The 24,206-nt window shown below is 35.4% G+C and overlaps 1 protein-coding gene across 7 annotated transcripts in view; it reads left to right on the top strand.

The window, feature by feature from the left end:
* The window catches only part of RALYL (RALY RNA binding protein like), a 694,598-nt gene extending 674,541 nt beyond the window's left edge, over window positions 1–20,057 (top strand). For all 7 annotated transcript variants that reach the window (XM_004766953.3, XM_013063763.2, XM_013063762.2 and 4 more), the window contains one exon: window positions 19,061–20,057. In XM_004766953.3, the coding sequence (XP_004767010.1) occupies window positions 19,061–19,078 (18 nt within the window). In that variant the 3' untranslated portion in view covers window positions 19,079–20,057. The remainder of the gene's footprint in view (window positions 1–19,060) is intronic.
* Window positions 20,058–24,206: the final 4,149 nt, after the last annotated feature.

Raw genomic sequence — 24,206 nt, 5'->3', positions numbered from 1 at the left:
CAGCATATTTTACTAGCATACATCAGCATACTCTTTTGAGACCATCTCTGTTGAACTGAAGTATAGGAGTTTGTAGGCTAACAGAACCATTTTGAAATCTGGGAAAAGTTACAGTGATTTCAAATTTGGAGAAATTATTTGCATTTCTATGGAGATACTAAGAAGAAAGGAACTAGTCAAGATATAAAATGAGATAAAGATCTCATTTAGGAAGGAGAATTTGTCTATCATTTACTTAGCCATGCATAATCACACTTGGCAAATTCTGGATCTTCTTGTTTTAATCTATAGATCTCACTCAACTCCCATCTCCTAACCCTTGCCAATGAGGGTTGAGGTGTGAAGATCTTGGTCTCCTCACACTGATCTGAACACAGAGACTAGATAATCTATGGGCAGGGATTCTCATCCAAGTGACCAAACACACATACACACCTATAGGAAGTTCTATACAGTAGATATTTGGGCTGTCTACAAGGTAATTCCCATTTTTCCATTACGGACGAGTAAGATGCTACATACTGATATCAATAACATATGGTTTTTTAAATAACCCATTATATATATGGCTTGTTCAGCCTAGTTTTGTGCCAGATGGATAAAATCCCCACACCAGAGTTCTGATGTTATCTAGCCACACGACATTCAATCAATAAACTGTCTAAGATTCTGAAAGGCAAACAAATATTTCTATTCCTATAAATTATTTCAGAATTCCAAAGGGCATAAATGATTGGAAATAGAGCCCTAGTGATGTTAAGAGTTTTATGCAATAGAAACAGTTTAACTAGATATGTGTTTTTCCATTCATGCCATTTTTATTCAGACAGCCAGCAAATACTTATTTATGATTATTTATTATAATTATAAGTGATTATTATGTTCAGGCACCATTCTAAGCACTAGTAAAAGTCAGTGAATAAGAAAGAAAATGCTTCTTTTAGGTGTGCCTCGGTGGCTCAGTCTGTTAAGTGCCCATCTCTAGATTTCAGCTGAGGTCATGATCTTGAGGTTGTGATCACTGAGCCCCTGTCGGGATCTGTGCTGGCCGTGGAACCTACTTGGGATTCTCTCTCTCCCTTTTCCTCTGCCCTTCCCCATTCCTTGCTAAAAGAAAGAAAGAAAGAGAGGAAGGAAGGACGGAAGAGAGGAGAAAAGGAGGGGAGGAAGGAAGGAAGGAAAAGAGAAAGAAAGAGAAAGAGAAAGGAAAGGAAAAGAAAGGAAGAAAATGGCCTCTTTTGGGGGTGGAAGGTGACTCATTCACAGATGAGGCTTTCATTCTAGTTAAAGATTTATATCCTAAAATATATTCTTTAATCTTCACATAATCCATGAAACTAATACAATGACTAAAGTATTAATTCACTGTTATGCAGTTGCTTGTTGTTAAGTACCCCTTCGTTGTTTACTTAAAGTTGAATTTGCCAATTAAAGGTCTGGAATTTGCTGAAGAAAATAGATAGGTTAGCTATTTTAAATAGGGGCCTATTAAGGGTAAATAGGAATATAAGTATGAGGTACATTCTGTTCACCACCACTAGTTGACCAGAGCTTTCTAAATTTCTAGCTTTGAGGAAACAATATGTATTAAAGTATTAAAATAGTATGTGAAATTTTGAAATGCTAAAATTTGCACAGTATTTTTAAGAAATGAAAATAATTGGAGCAATTAATGTAAAGCATAAGAGAACAAAAAAATTTTATTTCTATAAGAAAATAATTTGATAATATGTTAACACTTTTCTTAGGAATATGCTTAGCAAAGCTTATTACTGATGTTTGAAAATCTTTCCATTTTTCTCTAAGCTACTCATGAGAAAGAAATAATTCACTGATTGCCTAGTAGGTATAGATTTGCTTCATTTGACTTTTAAAAAATCATTTTAACTGGAATTACCTCCCATTTAGGGAGAGACATAAAGATTCTACAAATTGCACTGGTTAAAAGGTAGTGTAACCATGGTAATATCATTTAGAGTTATAAAATTTAAGCCACACTCTGTCTATATTCCCTCCCTGGTTTCTAATGCTGCCTTTGTGCACCATGGCGTATTAGACACATATTCTGTTCAATTCTCTGGTGCCTTGTCACTCTTTTCACAGACAATTGTGTGTCAGTGAAGACTCCACACACAGAAGTACAAACACTTCAGGGGAATGTGTTCACCACATTTGTTCAACTGGGTGAAAATTAGTGTCTTCAACCTTGCCTAAGTATCTTTATATTCGAAGAGTACACATAGAACTAATCCCATTCATCCTATTAAATAATGAATGTTGGATTCCTGACACAATAGTGACATTTTCCTTGAATTTTCTGGCACTAACATTATATGAATACTAAATCCTTTTAAAATTTAATCATTTTATTCTTCCCAGATCTTCATGTTAGTAATACTTCTTATTTTCCTAATGTTGAATCTATAAACACATTGGAAGCCTTAGCTATATGTTTCTTTATTCTAAAACTAAAATGTTAAGCGTAATTAATATTCTATATGAAAATATCAGAATCTATTTCTTAGATACATCAGTCAATTCATTAATCTAAAGTCTTAAAGTATATTCAAATTACAGGAGTTGATTTTACAACATTATATTTACTGGATAGATTAATCTAGTTTCTGGCGAAGGGTTAGTTAGTTATAGCTCACCTCTCATTGCCTTCTCCAGAGGTTGTTGAACTTAGTGACCTGAGCATTTCATCTGCCAAACAACTAGCAATTTTTTTTTCAAGTTTCAGGGTTTTTTTGATGCTCCAAATACAGTTCATCCAGTACCAAGTGTGCTATATATATAGGACTTTACTGATTTTTTTTTCCTAGCTAGTTTTAAAGTTATTGAGCATAATAACTTTAAAAACTCTTCAGAATAAAAATAAATGAATAGATAAAAGACTACATTCATCTGATAAATACCAGTGCAAGAAACTTGTACTTGAGCAAGCTAAGAAAGTCATTAACAGCAATAGTTCTGATGGAACTAATGTTATACCTACTCAAGCTACACTGACTCTAATAATCTGTGAGAGAAGAAATTGGAAAAGGTATGAAAGCACTTCATTAAATCAGAAATTGAAAGAAAGGAAAAAATGGCACTTTTTTTTCCAATTTTATTCATAGCTCAACAGACAAGATCACAGTGGAAAAATGATTAATCGTTTAAATGGTGCTGACCTTTTACAATTCCTACCCCACATTCTAGACGTTAATTGCTTAAATAATGCATTTCAGACAACACATGGAGGTTTTAAGCCAGGCAATATTCGAGCTGCAAAGGGGCAGCTTCTAGTTCACCTGACAGCACTGGGCAATTTTATCACCCAAGCAGTGCGGGACTCTAGCTGGCTGTTTCCCCACACATGAAAATTTTCACAGGTGAACCAAGCCACACCTTCAGCCTTACTCTACTTCTGGCTTTCCCTTACAAACCTTCAGTCTTTAGAATGATTCCGAACATGGAAAAATCACAAGCTCCAGGGCAACCTGAGATGCAATGCAAGTACAGCCCTTTGGAAGCCTGATAAGAATGCTTATCACCTGGAACCGGATAAGAATTCTGGATACCTTATGCATATGTAATATTTCCTATCTGGCCACATTTTTAGGAATACATTTTAATAATGTTCAGTAACAGCTTCTAAAAGCAAACTTTGCTAGCCTGTGGTCTACTGGTCTACTGGAAGGAACATCTACCCCTGCCATTTAAATCTATGAAATGAAAAAAGTTGTGAAATCAGTCTGGGCCTTAGTTGTCTCAAAAATGTGGAAAAATAGCTTATTTTTTAAAAGCAGAAAAGCTGAGAAAGTAGGATATAATGTGTACACATATACATATACACACACAGAAGGAGTGACGGAGATTTTTATCTCTCTCCAAGTCAAAAAAATAAAAGGCGGTGGGGGGAAACAGTACTTTTTTTTCTTTCATTTTCACTACCATCCAGGAAGAACACTGAGTTTTTTGTATACATAATTTCCTTTATTGCCTAAAATAACTTAAAGGATAGATAATTTAGAAATAACTGATTTTAGAAAGGCTAAGTAACTTCCTCAAGATCATACTGATAATAAAAGGCAGAATCAAGATTCAACCAGGATCTATAAGATTCTAGTGCTATTAGATATTTTCACATATTAATGCTTACGATCTTCATTAATTTTAATTTGTGTTGTGCCCTTGTGATTTTTGCCATATCTATACACCACAGGTAGTATTTTTAACTTACTTTTATTTTTTTTAAGATTTTATTTATTTATTTGACAGAGAGAGAGATCACAAGTAGGCAGAGAGGCAGGCAGAGAGAGAGAGGAGGAAGCAGGCTCCATGCTGAGCAGAGAGCCCGATATGGGACTCGATCCCAGGACCCTGAGATCATGACCTGAGCCGAAGGCAGCGGCTTAACCCACTGAGCCACCCAGGTGCCCTTTAACTTACTTTTAAAAATTAAGTTGACTTTTTTTTTTTTACTTAAAGTAAATGTATCTTTAAAACTAAACCTCAGTTCATTCCAAAAAATGAAAAACCAAGTATCCCTTCCCATAAGGAGGAGGTATTTTAAGAAAAATAGCATGAAAAGACAAAAGATTTCTTTTTAAATTTAGCTTAGTACTTTCATATGACAGAAAACCTTGTACTCCTTCTTCTCACAATCAATCTCTCTCTCAGTCTTTGTACCTCTATCTCTATCTCTCTCCTTTTCAAAAAAAGACAGTACTAGAGAAATGTCAGAATTAGCACCAGCAGAAACTTTCTCTTTAATGCAATCAGAAAACTGGAAGAACACTGAGAAGGGTAATTTTCTCACTCTATGAGTCAATGTTTTTAACGTGTCTTCCCACCTAACAGTATGTTGGGTGCCGTTAGCAGTTTTGTGCACCTCCCTGGGAACATGGAGCTCAGTCCTGCTGACCTGCTCCTCACGCTTGATGAAATAACTCTGATGACATCCTGATTGGCTGTCACCCTCCCGCAGTCCTGTGCTTTGCACAATTTTCTGCTTAAAGTTGGCAGAAACTCCACATACAAACTGACTTGTGAGGTTACATTGGAAAAGTACTCTGAACTTTACAGAATTAGATGCCTCAGAATTGATCAAAATGAAAACATTTTCATGTGCTGTTATTTCCAGATCCCTGAGACTCTCAAGAGGGAGGTAGCCCTCTGGGTCCCTACCCACCACTGGTACCTAGAAAGCCCTCACCTTGTTGCTGTCTGCCATGTGCTTTTAAAAAATCCAAATGATGTCCATCCAAATAGGACATTGCCTTCTCAGACTGTCTCATTTTTCATAGGAAAAGTTTACGGTAAAACGAAAAGGATATGGACATGCATATTTTATACACATTTGGTTTTACAGAATAGATTGATTGTTGACAGAGAAGCTGCTGGCCTCTTATCCCTCCTGCTCCTGGGATAGTAGGATAAATATTTTCTTCAGAGGCCTGTTACTGTCACTGTTATTTTCAGCAGACATAAGGCAAGAGTTCAATGTTCTTAGCTGATATCATAGACTATGTCTAAAGGGAATGAGAAAAAATTACCCAGAAATATTGAAATATATAAGATTAATTTTTCATAAATATTCTGTGTATAGCACAAAAGTAGTTAAGCATTAGCTGCTAAAATATAACAGTATAACTATTCCATGAAAAATGATGTTGAAAACTAAAGCATGATCTAAATTGCCTTAAACAAAGTAGAAGATATTTATATAACACAGGGCTAAGGAGTAAAGCCAGTATAGATAAAGCCCTGGGTTAGTGTCAGCCTTATATGAAAAACTATGTGACTTGAGCAAGTGACTTATTTCTCTGTGCCTCAGTTTTCTTATCTGTAAAATGAGAAGAATAATAATGGCACTTTCCTCATGGTGTTGGTGTGAATAAGAAACGGCATAAAACATTTAAAGTACTCCAGAGTGCTTGGTGTGTAGTAAGCCTTCAGTACATGTTAATACTTAGCCAAGTAAGTCAAGCATAAAAATTTGATTGTTGAGAAAAAAACAGTGACAAAACCATTGAAAGAAACCAGGTATATTAAGGAGAAAGTTTCAGTTTGGTGTTCTTTTTTTTTTTTTTTCTTTGAAAGGATTATTTTTTTTTTAATTTTTTTATTTTTTATAAACATATATTTTTATCCCCAGGGGTACAGGTCTGTGAATCACCAGGTTTACACACTTCACAGCACTCACCAAATCACATTTAGCGAAATAAGTCAAACAGAGAAAGGCAACTATCATATGATCTCTCTGATATGAGGAAGTGGTGATGCAACATGGAGTTTGGTGTTCTTTTTAACAACGAATTCATAGTTATTAGCTTCCATTTTATTTATTTATTTTTAGATTTTATTTATTTATTTGACAGACAAATCACAAATAGGCAGAGAGGCAGGCAGAGAGAGAGGAGGAAGCAGGCTCCCTGCTGAGCAGAGAGCCCGATGCGGGACTCGATCCCAGGACCTTGAGACCAGAGCCAAAGGCAGAGGCTTAACCCACTGAGCCACCCAGGTGCCCTTAGCTTCCCATTTTAACCAGAGAATCACACATCCAGAGGTTTTGTTGTTGTTGCTGTTGTTGTTGTTGTTGTTGTTGTTTCAGCCAATAGCTAGCTAGTCTTTGATAACAAAATAAGGTACAGAAAAGCACGTGCACACTAGGAAACGATGTTGAGGTAGGAAGGCATGCAGGCCACATAACGTAATATGCTCCCTTAACACATGCTTGAACATGGTGCTTTGGATCAAGAGAAAAACATTTTTGGTGACACTTGAAATTGCAATCAAACGTGAAGCACAATGTTACATGAAATTAGATACATAAACTCTTTTTTTTTTTTAAAGATTTTATTTATTTATTTATTGGACAGACAGAGATCACAAGTAGGCAGAGAGGAGGACTCTGCGATCATGACCTGAGCCAAAGGCAGAAGCTTGAACCCACTGAGCCACCCAGGCACCCCAGATACATAAATTTTGAATAAGGCAGAATTCTATTTGTATTTACCAGTAGACAAATAAGGATTTAATTGGTTTTGAGTATAGCTGACATAGAAGTTTTAGGTGTACGCAGTAGTGGTTGGACGAGTTTCTACATTTTACTATGCTCACCACTAGTGTATCTACCCTCTGTCACCATGCACTGCTCATAAAATACCAATAACTGTATTCCTTATGCTGTGCTTTTAATAAGAATTTTTTAATAAGGGGCGCCTGGCTGGCCCAGCCCATGGAGCCTGTGACACTTGATCTCTGGGTTGTAAGTTCAAGCCCCATGTTGGGTGTAGAGAAGAATTAAAAAAATAAAAATCATTTAAAGAAAGAATTTTTTAATCAAATAGATACTGGAGATAAAGAAAACCATGACTGTCAGAGAAAGATCTATCTTTCTCATTTTTTTTTTGCTGAACTTGTAAAACCATAGGCTGGAAGAAGTTAACAGCTTAAAAGAAATTTTCTGATTATCAGCGCGGGTTCCCTAAAACATAATTAGTCACACAAACATTTCACAATTAAATACGGTGATAGGTCTCATGTATTACTACAAATAATAAGATAGCTTTCATATCTCAAGACAAAAAAAAAAAAAATCTGTTACCTTCCCTAATTTGAAGGGTTAAAGGTTGAAGGTTATAAAGTAATGTATATATGAATTAAGTATTCTCTACACACACACAAAAAATGATTTCTCTAATGATGATTTGAAAATGCTCTTTTTTAATCACATACATAGCCTATAGTGTTCAGTACCTAAACTGTACCTCATTCCTCTGAAATGTATCCATGTACTAAAGAGGACAATTTTTGTTCCTGTAAAAAACATTTAATGTCATCTGTTTTTAAAAACTGTTCTTAACCTTTATGCTAAGGAAAATAATATTCATATGAATTTAAATAGCTTGAAATCTCATAATATTCACATGAAAAATTAATAACTGTGAAACTGGGGCCAATTATTTTTAACTTTTACCCAGAATTTTAAGTGATATCAAAATTCAAAATACATTTTGTTTTCTAATACTTGTGCACACAGTTGATCTCCATATGCATGCAAGGACATTTTTACTGAAACCATCCCTGTAAACATAAATTGAGTAACTATACCTGTAAGTAAATTAAGTTGGAAAAGTTCAGCCATTTAATTGATTTTTTTTTTCTACATGAGGTATGGTATTTTCTTACGGCATATAAAGTGATAAAATTGTTTTGTTTTGGTTTTTTTTCGTATCCCAAATGGGTTCAATCAATGAGGGGAAAAAAAGATATATAAATCTAGTGACAAAATATCATTGTCCATCGCCCCCTAAAAAATTAATAAAGTTTATTTAAAATTTATTACAGCTGCCTGCACATATACAAGTAAATACAAGTAAAACAGTTCTTTCTGACTCAGAAATCAATTCTCTGTGCTCTTCCCTTACCTATATTTATCTCAGCAAAATAGAGATTTCTAAAATAGTGTCATAGGTGCCTGCCCCATCGGCTTCCTAGCACTCACCTACCAAAACCTCACTGGTCAAAATGCAGTTCCTATGACCTAAACAAAGAAACAAAGACAGTGGAAACATTCTGCCAAAAACTTCAGCTGGACATTATTTTCCCAGTACTTCTCACCCACAACCCAAGTGTTTAGAGGCAGGTTTGTGGGGACAGCATGTTGTTGCCTACCTTCAGACATACGGCATCCATTCTGTGATGTTTATTTCAAATCAAGTATCTATTTAATGTGACCCTCGTGTAAGAGAAGAATAATGTGATGTGGGGGTGGATTTATCTTTTTTTTTTTTAAGATTTTTGAAAATTTTTAAAATTTTAAGATTTTTTAAGATTTTTAAGATTTTGAAAATTATTTGACAGAGATCACAAGTAGGGAGAGAGGCAGGCAGAGAGAGAGGAGGAAGCAGGCTCCCTGCTGAGCAGAGAGCCCAACTCTGGGCTGAAACCCAGGACCTGGGATCATGACCTGAGCTGAAGGCAGAAGCTTTAACCCACTGAGCCACTCAGGCACCCCCAGGCGGGGGGTGGGTTTATCTTACAACTCCATTAAGACCCTGGGGAAATGACTTTCTTTCCTTGTGTCTCGGACTTCTCTTCCTTAAGATGACTGTTTGTAAAATGCTACAGAAATAACTTATAGCTTCAGATGTACACTGCAGATGAAAGATACATTTATGTGTCAAGTAATTCCATTCCATGTTTCCTCAGCAAAAAGCGCCTGGTGTAGGTGAAAGAACAGAAAACCAGGCAGACACGGGGCCCTTCCTCTTCAGCGCACAGCAAAGTGTAGTGATCAGGAAACTTCTGGGCATTATCACAGTCACATCTGATGAACAGATAATGTTATAGCATTCTGTTCAGGTCTATAAAATGTGACTTACTAGAGAAATTTAATTATAAAGGAAAAGCCACTTCAAATAAAAAGTTTGATTTGGGGAAGATTTGCTCATAGATATATAGGAGCGAATCCCTCCTACGTTGTATTACTACATCAATTTTTTTAAGTGAATGGTCCCAGCCCTTATTTATCTTGATCCCTACAGAACCATATAACTGACATTGTTCCTCAATTCTGTGTTCTCTTATAATAAAAAAAAAAAAAAGGAAAACACAGATAAGTGAGCTGATATCTGAAACCTATTTCAAAAAAGTAACCTACAGAGGATTTGACATAATCTGTCACACATGAAACGGATAAACTTCCAATTTCTAATTCCTTCTATCTATGTTACAATTCGGGGGTTTTTCATAATCGTGATAGTAGTGACTACAAAACTCTGAAATCCCTTCTGAGTCATCCAGGATTCTATTATATCCTGCTTAATTTGAGTGCTAAGAATATTTTAATAATAGTATTAATTACTAGGAACTATTCCAAAACTGTAAGCCTTAAGATTTCTTTTTTGAAATTTCTCATATATTTCTCAAATATGATAAGAAAACAAGAGTTTATTAATAGAATAATAGTATAAGTATGCCATCACTTTACTATATCACTTGATCCCTCAGATTAATTTTACTCAATTCTAAAGTTGAAGTTATTTTTATAGTCAATACTTTGATGTATATAGTAAATTTAATTAAATGAGAATTGTTAAATAACCATGACAGCCTGTGCTTCAGCTATTTGAAAGATCATGAATTAACTATACAATTTCCAAGGACTTTTTAAATTATACGTCTAAATCAATCAATTTTAAATCACATTTTTAGATACGAAATGACATTTTTAGACATGAAATGATTTTAAATATTTATTCTTGTGGTGCCAAAACTAATTACTAAAAGAACTACAGAAAGCAGCAAAATGTGTGAAATTTCAAAGTCCATAATAATCTCAGCATTAATCAGCATTTGGCTTCTAGCACTGGAATTAACTTATGTAATTTGGAGTATTATCCTAAACTTGTCATTATCATTTCCAGCATTGAGAATCACTAATGGTTGCTAGACACTATATAATTAGCATGAGAAGTCAGAAATCGATGCATGATCAAACACAAGTTATGTGCCAAATAAAATTGCTATAATTTATCAATTCAGCTAGTCAAATGTAATTATCAGTGAGGCCAGAACACTCAAAACACAATCATAATTATTTTCAGAAAGTATCATAGAATAGTTTGTGAAAAAAATCAGAAAAATGTTAATGTGTTGAGGTATGTGTAACAGAGCATCCAAGTTCTGGTAAAACATATAATTTAGCAATGCGAAAAACTCTTTTTTTAGTATTAACTAAATTTTTACACAGATGTTTTAAATAAAATTATGTAACCCACATTAGGTAACTTTATTGTAAAGTAAATGTTGTTTTTTCTTAATCAAATATATTTTTATAACGCAAAAGTTCTCCTTTGGACAGATGACTAAAGAAAATTTTTAATTAAAATGGTTTTAAATTAGTTCAAACTGGAACTTTAAAAAAAAGAAAAATCCAGGCAAATCTGCTGTAAATCAAAGAAAGGCAGATAGTAAGTTATGTGCAAATCCTGGTACCTTCCCAATAATTCTGTCTCTTTTCTCCCTCTCATCATCAGGACACCAGTGTATTTTCATATCCCAGTTGAGATCACCAGTACTAAAACTGATGATGTACCCAGTCTGCTTCCCTACTGTCTTCCCACAACTGGGCAGAATAGAATGCACTGGCCTTATTTAAAAAAAAAAAAAAAAAAAAAAAAAAAAAAAGGCAGCCTGGCTTTGATTTAGCAAGACACTAACTCTCTGATGCAAGGATTAATGGATAATACAAGGATGATTCTCACCCAACAACATACCTCACTGGTTTATAAAGAAAATCAAACAAGAAGACCATACATATAAAGTGTTTCATAAGCTTCTAAACATTACACAAATAAGAGTTATTATGACGATTTGTGGTCCATGCCCACACACTTAGCCCAGTCCCAGAGTCTAAGAATAACCCAAATGCAATCTCTGTGTAGAAATGAATTGAGGAAGCCTCAGCTAAGTCATGCAGATGCCTCAGACTCTAAGACAGTCTTCTTGTTTCTCTAGCTGTAAGCTTATTACAGTTGCTCTAGGCTTTTTCTACTAACTGAATCCTCCTTTCGTCCTGGGAACAAACAGGGTTCCCAAAATTAAATGAATAAATAAACAAAACCAGAAACTCTGATTCTTCAGTTAATCTGCTTTAAAGTTCTAATACCAATCCATTTCTCCCTACAGTAGATCTCTGCCTTCCTCTCTCCTACCTTCTTAGGATATCTGACTTGAATCCTTATCCTATAGATGCGGCCTTCCTAGTACTTCATAACACACAAATTCTGCCTACCTTCCTGGTTTGTCACCACACTCTAGGTTTTGAGTCAATATATAATCCAGCCATTTGGCAGATTTAGATTCAAGGCAGCGAATTCTTTTCTATGGTTTCCTACAGACGGAGCAAGATGCCTTATGAGGTAAACAGTTCTGTATCCCTTAAGATAATCAAGCCAAAGTGTACATAATAATCAGCCATGATTACCATGAAGGCACTGCTGCTCTGGTTGGGAGGTTGGATACAATCACTCTATAATCCCAGGTCACCAGCTTCATTAGCCATTCTGCTAGTCTGCTTCTCTGATGGTTCAGAGCCAGAATGCATAAGACAATGCACATCTCCTAATATCATTGCATCCTACTACACTAAACAAATTATTCCTATAATGAATCCAAGATACAACATACTATTTGCCTTACTTGCATTTTATGTGTGATTTTAGTTAAATGAAACATACTCCAGAAACACAAATGTTCTTTTTGTGTAGATGTTAAAAACTGTTACTGCACTAATGTCCTTGTTAGAAAGAGCTATAATTAGTTATAGGAAATGATGTCATTAACTCTGAAGAGGAAGTTTTTAAAAATCACATATGGTAAGTCATGTACCAAAACAAACACCCATGGTATTTTTAATTGTACTTTTACATTAGTTATCACACTATTTTCACTTCAATATCAAAACTTGTGTCTATAAATAAATCCCATTAATTAAACAAAAATAGGAATAATGCAAAAGCTTGGAAATCATTTTTTATAATATTTATAGGGGCATAGTATATTTGGTCTTGGTACATAGAACTAAATTACTTTAACATTAATTTTTTTCTTCTATTTTTATGCTGGTTTTATAATACTGTATTATATTTTCCTTCAGTTTTAGGAGAGGAAATAAAACATCTTAACATTACTCATGCAGTAACTTAAATCTATTGTAGTATAGTAAATGACTGATTTTTCCAGTCTTTTCATCTTTTCATTTGGTTATGGAATAACAGAGGCCACCAATTTGAAAACTTGTGATCCACTATAATATAATAAGACCATTTTTGTCTTTTAGTCATACTTATCTCTTGAACATTGGGAGACAGATGGGGAATGGGATAAAAACATGGGAATTATTGGATACAGTAATGGGTGTGGATTATAAAACAACTGTTGGGAATTAGAAGCAATAATAATAATAATAATAGTAATAAGTAAGGAGAGAATAGGTGTTATGGAGAAAAGAAGTGTGGATATCCTGACGACAGTTTGCCAGTGGAGCCATGACTTGCCAAGTGCCCCTATAGTTAATCAAGAATTGACCCAACTTAAATAAGTTTGATGGTATATAGGAGAATTGAAGCAGGATAATGCTTACCAAAATAACTACTCAAGCCAATAAGTTAAACATCCATAGTTCCATGGATGCTGATAGAAGACAGGAGACTCCTAAGACAAAAGATTTTGCTACTCATGGCAAAAAAAACATACGAGTATCTGGATAGGTGACCTGGTTTTCCAAATTCAAGATCTAAGTCCAAGATAGAGGGCCAGATGAAGCCTGCATGCCAGGCAGTGCCCTACAGGAGAGCAATCTGGAGTGTATAGAATCCAGCTTTCTAGGAAGGAGTAAACAAGCCTGTCTTTTTCCAGACAAGATGTATTGCAGAACCATGTGGTACATTCCAGAGAAGTTACCTTACTTGTCAGGATTGCTAGCCAAATAAATAATTCTAAGAAGTGGCCTTGGGAAAGAAACAGAGTTTTGTGATGTTAGCACACTCAGCAAGACATGTAGGACTGCAGGTGACCCACTCACAGAAGACTGCTGCTCAATGGTGGAGTGACGTCGGTCTTCAAGAGTGGGATGCCCACATCAGCATCACTCAGGAACTTATCAGAAATGCAGCTTCCTGGACCTCAATCCAGACCTAGTTGTCTTCATGCTATAACAAAAAACTACAGGCTAGGCAATGTATAAGCAATAAACATTTATTTCTGAGTTCTGGCAGCTGGGAAGTCCAAAATGATGGCAGCATTAGTTGTCTGCTGAGAGCCTATTTCTTAGTTTATAAACAGCAGTCTTTTGTTTCATCCGCATATGGTGGAAGAACTCAGGGAGCTCTCTGGGACCCCTTTTATAAGGACACTGATCACATTCGAGGGTTCTGGCCTCATGAATCTCCTTCCCAAAACCCTACCTCCTCACATTGGGGGTTAAGATTTCAACATATGAACCTTGAAGAGATACAAGGTATATCAGAAATTTAGTAATCTGATTTACTATGATTTACTGTGGCCACTCAGTAATTCTGAGGTTCACTAAAGTTTGAGAACCAAACATGTAATGGAAAAAATTATTGATCGCAGTTAAGATTCTGGGTCTAGTTAGGGTTTCCACCAAATACCTGAGCATGTCTTTCAAACTGTCTGGGCCTTCGTATCTTCGCCTATTATAACAGGAGAGGGTTAGATAATTCCTGATCACTTATTGCTCAAATTCAATGATGTTCTATATTTCTTGACATGTAGCTTTATAAATATTGCCTCTATGAAAGACTTTGATATACATGGCAAGTACTGAGAAGCTTGACATGTAGCTTTATAAATATTGCCTCTATGAAAGACTTTGATATACATGGCAAGTACTGAGAAGCCACAAGAGACAGCCAGCAAGGCAGAGCCACAAGGATCTGTAACCTCATAGGCTCACAGAACTTATCTGTCAGCACACTGTGCGTAGAACAGTACCTCAGACAAATGCAAAATAATAATCTGGTATTATCAGAAGATCTGTTTGTGAATTTATAGCAGGACCTATCCTTGAAAGGAAGTTCAGTCTTGTGCCTATGGCCTGAGCATTCTCTTCCCAAAGACAAACTGTTAAGAATTATAATCAGAAGTTTTTCCTGTGAAGAATTGATTGAATGCTCTGATATTGACCAATGTGTCATGTCAGCACAGGCCTGGTTGGTTCTCTTCTAGGATTTGGATGCCTTCTCCTGTGGAGAACACATTCTCCTGAATGGGAACAATTGAGTTACCCTCCAAGATTCTCCTTTCTTTCTTTTTTTTTTTTAATATTTTACTTATTAATTTTGAGAGAGCAAGAAAGAAAGGGAAGGGATAGAGCAGGAAGGAGAGAGACAAGCAGACTGCATGCTGAGCATGGAGCACTATGCAAGCTTCAGTCCCATAACCCCCAAAATGGTGACCTCAAGACTCCTAATTTTTTGTACTTGCATTGTCAAACAAGTCTCTTGTAGATCAACACTTTTCTTTGGCAGATTTATTAAGTTTCAGTTACATTCTAGTCAAGACCCAAAGACCTAGAAACTTTCTGCCTCTCTTTAGTGACATTGTGAATATTCTCTACCATCATCATTGAAATCTTGATTTTAGAGTAAAAATCTCAGAGGCAGACTGCTTGTCTTATTTCCAAGTTTCTGATGGACTACTACATGTTTGTCTTTGTCTGTGTTTCCTGTATGCCCAAATCCCCTACATCCTAAATGACCATCAACTCAGGAATGGAGACTATTAAGCCCCTAAGAACCACATAATGGAGCAGTTTCCTCCACTTGTAGCCATCTCAGAGAGTTATTAGCCATCTAAGTTTTTGTACCATTTATGGTTTTTGTGATATGATTCTTTTAGTCTTAAAGTATAATGTAATTTTGGTCCCAAGAGCTTATTAATAGAAGGCAAGTTTAACTTACAATGAAGAGTAGCAGCCATGAATCTGCGTTATTTAGAAATTTGAATTGAATTGTATCTCATTTGTAATAGAGGATTTGTAAAAGCCACATGTAGTCGCATTGTCTATAAAAAGTGAACGGCTGAACAGTTACTCAATAAACATGACAAGTGATGGCAGCAAATATGCATCATTTCTGTCAAAAACTCTGACTTTCTGTAAAATGTTATATAGCCTATGTTTTCCACATATTTTCTTTCACCTTTTTTTTTTTTGCTTTTATAGGTATTATCTAACAATGTAGGTTATCTATATTTCTTTAATTAGTTATTAGTTATAAATTCCAGTTAGAGGGTGGCTCAGTCCATAAGTGTCTGCCTTCACTCAGGTCATGATCCCAGGTCCTGAGATTCAGCCCTGCATGACATTGGGCTCCCTGCTCAGTGGGAGGCCTGCTTCTCCCTCTCTCACTCCATCTGCTTGTGCTCCCTCTCTCACTGTGTCTCTCTCTGTCAAATAAATACATGAAATCTTTTTTTAAAAATCTCAATTAGAAAAAAAAAAAAGAGGAAGCATTTCTGATATTAAAAAAGTCAGAAGACTGGGGCACCTGGGTGGCTCAGTCGCTTAAGCGTCTGCCTTAGGTTCAGGTCATGATACCGGGGTCTCGAAATGGAGCCCTGCATCTGGCTCCTTGCTCAGCTCGGAGTCTGCTTCTCCCTCTTCCTCTGCTCCTCCCCAGCTCGTGCTTGCTCTCTCTTGCTCGTTCACTCTTCTCTCTCAAATAAATACATGAAATCTTTTTAAAAAGTCAGAATATATCTTTAAAAATATGATTTCTGTAGAGCTGTTAATAAAGTGTATTTATTCCACATATTGCTATACCTATAAAAAGATCTTCAACATCACTAATTATCAGGGAAATGCAAATAAGAACCTCATGAGATATAACCTCACACCTGTTAGAACAGCTATTATCAGAAAGAAAAAAAACAAGTGTTGGAGAGGACGTAGAGGAAGGGAAGCTTTGTGCACTGTTATGTAGGGACATAAATTGGTGCAGCCATTGTGGAAAACAACATGCAGGTTCCTCAAAAAATTAAAAATAGAATTACCATGTGATCCAGCTACACCACTTCTAGGTATTTATCTGAAGAAAATGAAAGCACTAATTCAGGAAGCTATAGGCTCCCCTATGTTCATTGCAGCATTATTTACAATAGCTAAGAATGGAAACAACCTTATATCTATATCTATAGATCTAGATCTAAATTTAGATCTAGATCTAGATCTATAGATATAGATATAGATATACCCAATGCTATTGAGCCATAAAAAAAGAAAGAAATCTTGCCATTTGCAACAACATGAGTGTACCTTGAAGGTATTATGCTAAGTGAAATAAGACAGAGAAAGACAAATACCATGCACGTGATCTCACTTATATTTGGAATATAAAAAACAAGAAAGAAATAAAACACAGCTCATAGATACAGAAAATAGATTGGTGGTTAGAGAGGGGGAAAGGAGTCTTGGGGGCAAAAAGGCTGAAGGGGGTCAATTGTGTGGTGACGGATGGTAACTAGATTCATTGTGGTGATCACCCTGTAGTATATTATTATGTTGTACACCTGAAACTAATATAATGTTGTAAATCAATCTTACATATATGCGTGTGTATGTGTATGTATGTATATGTGTGTGTGTGTGTGTGTGTATGAATTCATGAGGTTTAAAATTAAATGTGCTTTCTCTTAGATTAATACTATCCTTTTTACCGTTGTCAAGGAGAAGTAAATTGCTTGGTTCAGTACAATCCAGGCCCATCTGAGTGGCTTTTTGTTGTTTTTCAGAAATGGGAGAGATTGAGAGTTGGAAAAGCATTCATCATCAGGATAATTTGTTTTAAAAGCATCCAGGCTCCCATATAGCCACTAGATAAATTACCCACTATTCAAGGGAAGGAAAGCACAATTAGTTTCACATTATAGTAAACCAATCAGCTCCTTAAATGACTGTCATTCTTGAGAAAAAAGGCAACAAGAATGTCATAGTTGTCCCCTTTCTCCTGTGCCTTTAGAAGCAAAAGCAATCCTTTTCTCGGACGAGAAGATCTATGGAAAGCATAGTGAATATATTTTGCCATTGTTTTTAGATAAGGAGAATTATATTCATTACTTGTATCCATATGGTTAATAACACCGACTTCACAATGCAAAGTTAATGAAGCTTTTGTTTAGTACTAGGAACAGACAAATGCTTTGAAGCTTTATGGCAAGGAAGGAAGACTTCAATAAATTATTTTCAAACCTCCTTTTCTTCTTCCCAGGATAATTATTTTTATGTAATCATTTACAATCAAGGAGCAAAGGGAGGGGTAAAGAAAAATCATACCAGGGATAATGGAATATGCACAAAAAAATCTGCAGGCCATTTTTTTCTTCTTAAAATAGATAGTTGCTAAACAACCATTCATTACTTCTTTTGAGGCAAGCAGGATGGTGTAAGAATATACTAAATTAATGTCATCCTCCACAACTTAACCTGAAGAAACACAATAATTAGGAAACTGTATGTACACAGCTGCTGCAGCAGTTTAAGCATGTTCCCTCTGTAATAAGAGCGATCGATGAAGGCCTTGCAGGGAAGAGGGTGACTGCAATCATATGAAGAAAAAGCTTTAGTTCCTCCCTGCATACAAGTGTTATCAATTCAAACCCAAACTCATTATATCTTGTGTTCACATGTCTGCACCCTTCTACAAGTACAATTAATTGTATTTACTAAGGTTTTCATTTTCACGTTGGTAATGCATCATTTTGGGTACGTGCATACAGGGAATGTATAAAACTTCCTTTATACTACACAACCCTGGGCATGCCTGCTTTGTACTGTAAGTTCAAAACTTTGTGCTTTGAAGATTAATTGACTCTATGTACATGAACACTTCTTGCAACTGCATGAAGAACACATTTGAGTAACATTTTCATTTTTAGAAATACAGGTATGTGTGACCTGTAAGCAGTGGCTTCACCACCGAGCCACCCAGGTGCCTCACATATAGCTTTCTTTTTTATAACCAAGGATACATAACTCAGATCAGAGATCTGTACTGCTTTTTCTCCTATCCCAGGTACATTAGGCTTAGGACTGCACCGTTCAAAGGCTCTTACAGGGGAAAAATATCCCATGGTCACTCTCCTAAGGAGCCACAAAAATTCAAAAGCAACCCAAATCCCTAGCTTAGAGCTTCAAGTGTTTCTCCTCTGACTTGGACAAGAGCTCTTGGTCAAAACAATTGCTGATCTCCGGCAATAAATGGACTGGATTTTTTTTAATTACAGCATACTATAAATGTAAATAATTTTAGCATTGTCTACAACAAAGGCTCTAAGACAAAGGATCTAAGGGATTTTTCTTAAGGATCTAAAATGAACTCAAAAGTTCTCAAAAGGATTTTTCTTAAAGATTTAGTTCTTTTCTAATCATCTCCTGATTCAGCCTGAATTCTAACTTAAATCCAACTTACATATATGCATGTTATGAGCAATGAAACCTAAATCTCAATGTTTTAAAATACTTTTTTTTTTCTTTTCTCAGTTTCTACAGATAAAGTGATTTAAAGTAATGAATGATGCCACAAAAGCAGAAAAGAGAAACTGTGACACCCCCCAGAAATGTGAAAGGAGGTTTCTTACTGGAGAGCAGCATCTTTGGTTCAATTTATTTAAAAAAAAAAAAATACCCAAATAAATGAAATGGACAGTATTGTTCAATTTTAGAAATTCCATTTCTTCTATGTTTTAAGCTATATGATTGTCAAGTTTTTATGGTTTAGATTGTAAATGTGTTTTCCCCTTTGCTAATTATGTTGTGTTTTTTTAAGTCTTAAAAGTCTTAAAATGTGAAAGGACATTTATGAATGGTAAGGGAGACACTGTATACAAATGTATATTTGTAAAAGCTATTTTTATGATTAGCATGTTTTACTGTTGATCATATATAAAGTCAGGTGATATTGCAATTCTATGTTTAAAGCTTATCTCCAACAATGTCATGTAAGAAAAGATACATCGTAAGCTAGTTTTTATAATTTATTTTTAATTTATAGTTTAAAGTACTTCAGATCATAATGATAAAATACTTGAAAATGTTATATTCCTGCCCCCCCATAAGCACCATTTTTATTAATAAAGAATGCAGATACTTCAGTTGTGATTCCATAGCTAAAGGACTCTGTTGCTTTGACCTGTGATTAAATTGAGCATTCTCTACTCAACTGACATGATTCAGTCCTTACCTAATCCTTCAGTCTGGGTAGGAGATCCCATGGACAGATTTTAGTGCCGATACAGCTGAAAACTATATTGGCAAGGAAAAGATTGTCTTGTCTTTGGTTCTGAAAGTTTAAATAGTGCGTATATCACTTCATTTCATCTCCTATTACTAGGATCGCTCCATTCCCAAGCATTGCAAGTATTTTCCAGATGCTCTTTGCCGTTGTCATGTGCTGTGGAAATGGAAGAAACCATCTTCACAGACTGTAGGAGAACTCAGCATATAATTTCTTAATAAATACCATTTCTTTTAAAACAAAGTTGGTGTGTCTCTTTCCTTTGGGGGTGCATTTAGTTTTTAATTTTTAGTTTTACTCTCTATGTCCCTGTAATGCCATACAATTAGCGCAATAATGAAAGTAGCATAACTTTACTAAAATGTGTATTCTATGTTTTATATGCCCACAATTTGCATGGAGTGACATATATTCTGGACCACATCAATTTGCTCTATAACACAAAGCAAGATAGCCCTCAATTCTTGACAGAAGTCACATTTTGGTTTATAATTCTAAAAGGCACATTTTTTTTTCATTCAACCGTAGAATTTTTAGAAAATATTTCAGGACAGGAAGCAAAACTACCTCGACAGAGGCATTTATGCTGTCAGACAAGTCTGCTGCTAAGGGCTCTATCTCCTCATTGAAGAGCAGAGAGACAACATGTAATGTCACCAAGAATACTTAGTGGAATTAAGTCCTCCTTTTTCCAAAGAAACTAAAGAGAATCTAAAATCACCTTTGTATGTTTTCTTATTTTTCTATTTTATTATGTAATTCATTCTTTTTCTTTATGTGTTTCCAGTAAAAGCTAATGAAAAATTATGCAATTCTACCCAGCAAAGGTTACCTAAAACTAAAATTGTGAAAGCAAAAAATTAAAAATTTGCACACGAGGACCTAGTGACTGAATCAGGAATGTACTTGCTTTTCGAAACAATGTGAAAATCACAATGTGGTATACTATTTTCCATGGCCATGATGAGTATTTGAGAATTTGTGACTGCTGTCATTGAACTGTGAAGCTGAAAAGAACCTGTATACAGCTCTACAAGGGCATAAAATCAGCAGAGTGATTTTTTGGTTTGCTGCCAAATAAATACATTTGTCTAGGATAGTCTGATGCTCTAGAAAGGAAATGTTGCAGGTACGGTGTATTAGGAAAATGCACATGTGGAGATTTTTTCCAAACCTTCCATTTATCTGTCCTTAGTATTCAATAAAGTGTGTAGCATTTATAACTGACATTATCATAAATTAAGAGTATTGTACTTTCCCAGATGTTCATTAACTATTCTCAAAGTAAAACGAATAATTAAAATATATAATTATTTGTTATTGGACTTAATTTTCTCCACAAAGGCCTGGCAGTATGAAATCATGCATTTTTCCCTTAACTCATTAACCAATCCTGGCTTCAGAATTCCTTTTGATGACAAAGATGGAATAAAATATATACCAGATTAACAAAGTACAGATTATATGGGATTATAATGCTTGAGGATTTAGTGTAATAATTTAAAAGGGAAATTTCAAGAGATGACAAAGGGAGTGTAGACTCTAACTCCAAATGACAACAGTTCCATTAAAAAAGAAATGCTAAGGGAAAGAGTTATTACTCATTGCATTCAACTCAAAAAAAAAAAAAAAATGTGGGAAAATAGGCCCACCTCTTGTGAAGTTAGGTCAACTAGTCACTGGTGACAATGTGAAAGGGAAAGAACACATTTTGCTTCCATCTTTTAAACAAAAATTCAAAGCAGAAACACACAACAAGATAAATTGACATAGAAATAAAGCAGAAGATAAATAAGAAGGAAACTATTTTGAATGGGTTGAAGTGCGGAGAACAGAAATTACAAATGCAAATATCTACAGAGCCCTGATAAATATAAATGAAAGAAATAGGCATGAAGCCCCTTAGTAGACATTAAATACAACGGTGCTGATGAGGACAGGCTATCTCCCAGTTCCAGCTGGCTGCCTGATCCAGAAACATGGCCAATCCAAAAGACTGGCCAGGTGTCCTGATTTTTCAAGAGCAGGTAGACATCAAGAATTTTAAATGAAATAGAATTTTAAATAGAATTTTAATTCTATTTTTGTTTTGTATTGTTTTGTTTTAATATGAATCTGATTGTTAAGGAAGCCATATCTATGATTTATATCCAGGATTTAGTAGTCGTAAAAGTTAAAAAAAAGTTGCAATAGTGAAAAATAACAAATTCAGGATTATCTATGGTGAGAAAAAGAAGGGAGAATAGAAGGGGGGTATTGAATAACATCTGTGATATTTACTCTATTAGGAAACATTTTTTTAATATAATTTTTTATTTTTTATAAACATATATTTTTATCCCCAGGGGTACAGGTCTGTGAATCACCAGGTTTACACACTTCACAGCACTCACCAAAACACATACTGTCCCCAATGTCCATAATCCCACCCCCTTCTCCCAAACCCCCTCCCCCCAGCAACCCTCAGTTTGTTTTGTGAGATTAAGAGTCACTTATGGTTTGTCTCCCTCCCAATCCCATCTTCTTTCATTTATTCTTCTCATACCCACTTAAGCCCCCATGTTGCCATCAAAAGAAATGAAATCTTGCCATTTGCGACAACATGGATGGAACTAGAGCGTATCATGCTTAGCGAAATAAGTCAAGCGGAGAAAGACAACTATCATATGATCTCCCTGATATGAGGAAGTGGTGAGGAAACATTTTTTAATCAAACAGATATCAAATGTTAAAGTTCGATAAAAGTCAGTTCCAAGTTATACTGGTGGGCTCATTATATTTTTTCTATGTTGTTTTTGTAGACTTCTAATGTTTCATAATAAAAGTAGTTATATCTCAATGTTTGTACATAAGTAGATATAGAGGTACATATATACTGATTGTATAGAGATGTGAGTATTATAAGTAGCATATATAGAGGCAGAGGTTTGGACCTTTGGATCATCAGAAGTCTGCAAGTTCATGATCTACGCCTTCTAGAGATGTGCAGATTCCTAGAAAAGAATATGATTTAGAGAAAGAAATATGCATTATTCTAATGTTTAAAAGCATTTTTGCAGGGGAGAAATTTATAAGTGAATATCCTATTTGTTATTGAAAAGGCTTCCTTTCAGCCCTTGAGATATTTAGAGTCACTCTAGGAATTTAATTATGATTCCTGAAAGAATTTGGAGTACTGAGCATGCAAAATAGTCCCCATATTTATCTGGTTGCATCTGTAAGAATAAAGACAGTACCTTCTCTACTTTTATATCCTGCACATCTGTTACCTTATACATAACAGGTTATCTCTCCATAAATGTTTGGAAAGCAGGGTGTGTTCTAGGTTTATACCTTACTTTAAAAAGTTTAATAATTTCCTAAGCAACTATTATGTGCCAAGCTAACAGCTTTCTATGCACTGTCACTGATGCACACAGGAAAGCTGCAGGATAGATACTGTTAGCTCCAGTTTCCAAGGAAAGAGAGCAGATAATTTATTCATTCCATCATTTCTTATTAAGCACCAACTCTGTGCCAAGCATCGTTACTGGCTATAGGCGGTCCAGCTATAAATAATAAAGACTGTCATTGAAAAGCTAATACTCTTCTAAGAGCTGACACAAAATAAGACAATTAACAACAAATGTAAAGTACTGCAAATGGTAATGGTGATGAACACAGAGGAAAAAGCAAAGCAGGGAAGGAAAAAGGGCAGGGAGGTTTTACATGGGTATTTGTATAGGCTGATCAGGGAAGACTCCTTGGTAATATGGCATTCAGGCAAAGATATGGAGGAGGTAAGGGGGTGAGTCATGTGTCCTGAGCAGGGTGGGGACAGCAAGTAAATCCCTTGAGGTGGGAATGTACTTGGTGTGTTCAGAAACAACCAAGGAGAGCCGGGTAGCTGGACTGGAATAGACGAGGAAAAGAAAAATAAATGAGGCCACAGAAAAGCCAAGATTTCAGATTACGGAGCCTTAGCGGTGATTCAGAGTTCACTGGTTTTACGCTGCCTTAGATGGGAAATCAGCAGAAGATGGTGAGCACAGGAAGGATAGGATCTAACTCAAAGATTAAAAGAATTTTTAAAAACTAAAAGAATTAAAAGATAAAAGAATTAAAAGAATTAATTTAAAAGCTGTTAAGTCCTGAGTAGACTATAAAGGAAGAAGAAATTCAAAAAAAAATCCCTGCAGGCTGAGAAACAACTATGTGTGTTCGGTCTGAGACCAGACTGAGAGAAACCTGCTCATTCACTCATCAAATATTTGTTGAGCCCTTATCATGTTCCGTGTGTTCTTGACAATGGGTATGTAGTGGTGAACATAGACACACTTTCTTTTCTCAAGGCCCTTAGTCTAGTTAACAATACTAGGAAATAGTTAAATAAAGATGGCAAGAATAAAAAAG

Source organism: Mustela putorius, unplaced genomic scaffold (assembly GCF_011764305.1).
Source record: "Mustela putorius furo isolate JIRA1106 unplaced genomic scaffold, ASM1176430v1.1 tig00003846_pilon_pilon_pilon, whole genome shotgun sequence".
Taxonomy (NCBI): Eukaryota; Metazoa; Chordata; class Mammalia; order Carnivora; family Mustelidae; genus Mustela; species Mustela putorius.
This window is presented reverse-complemented; position numbering and strand designations above follow the sequence as displayed.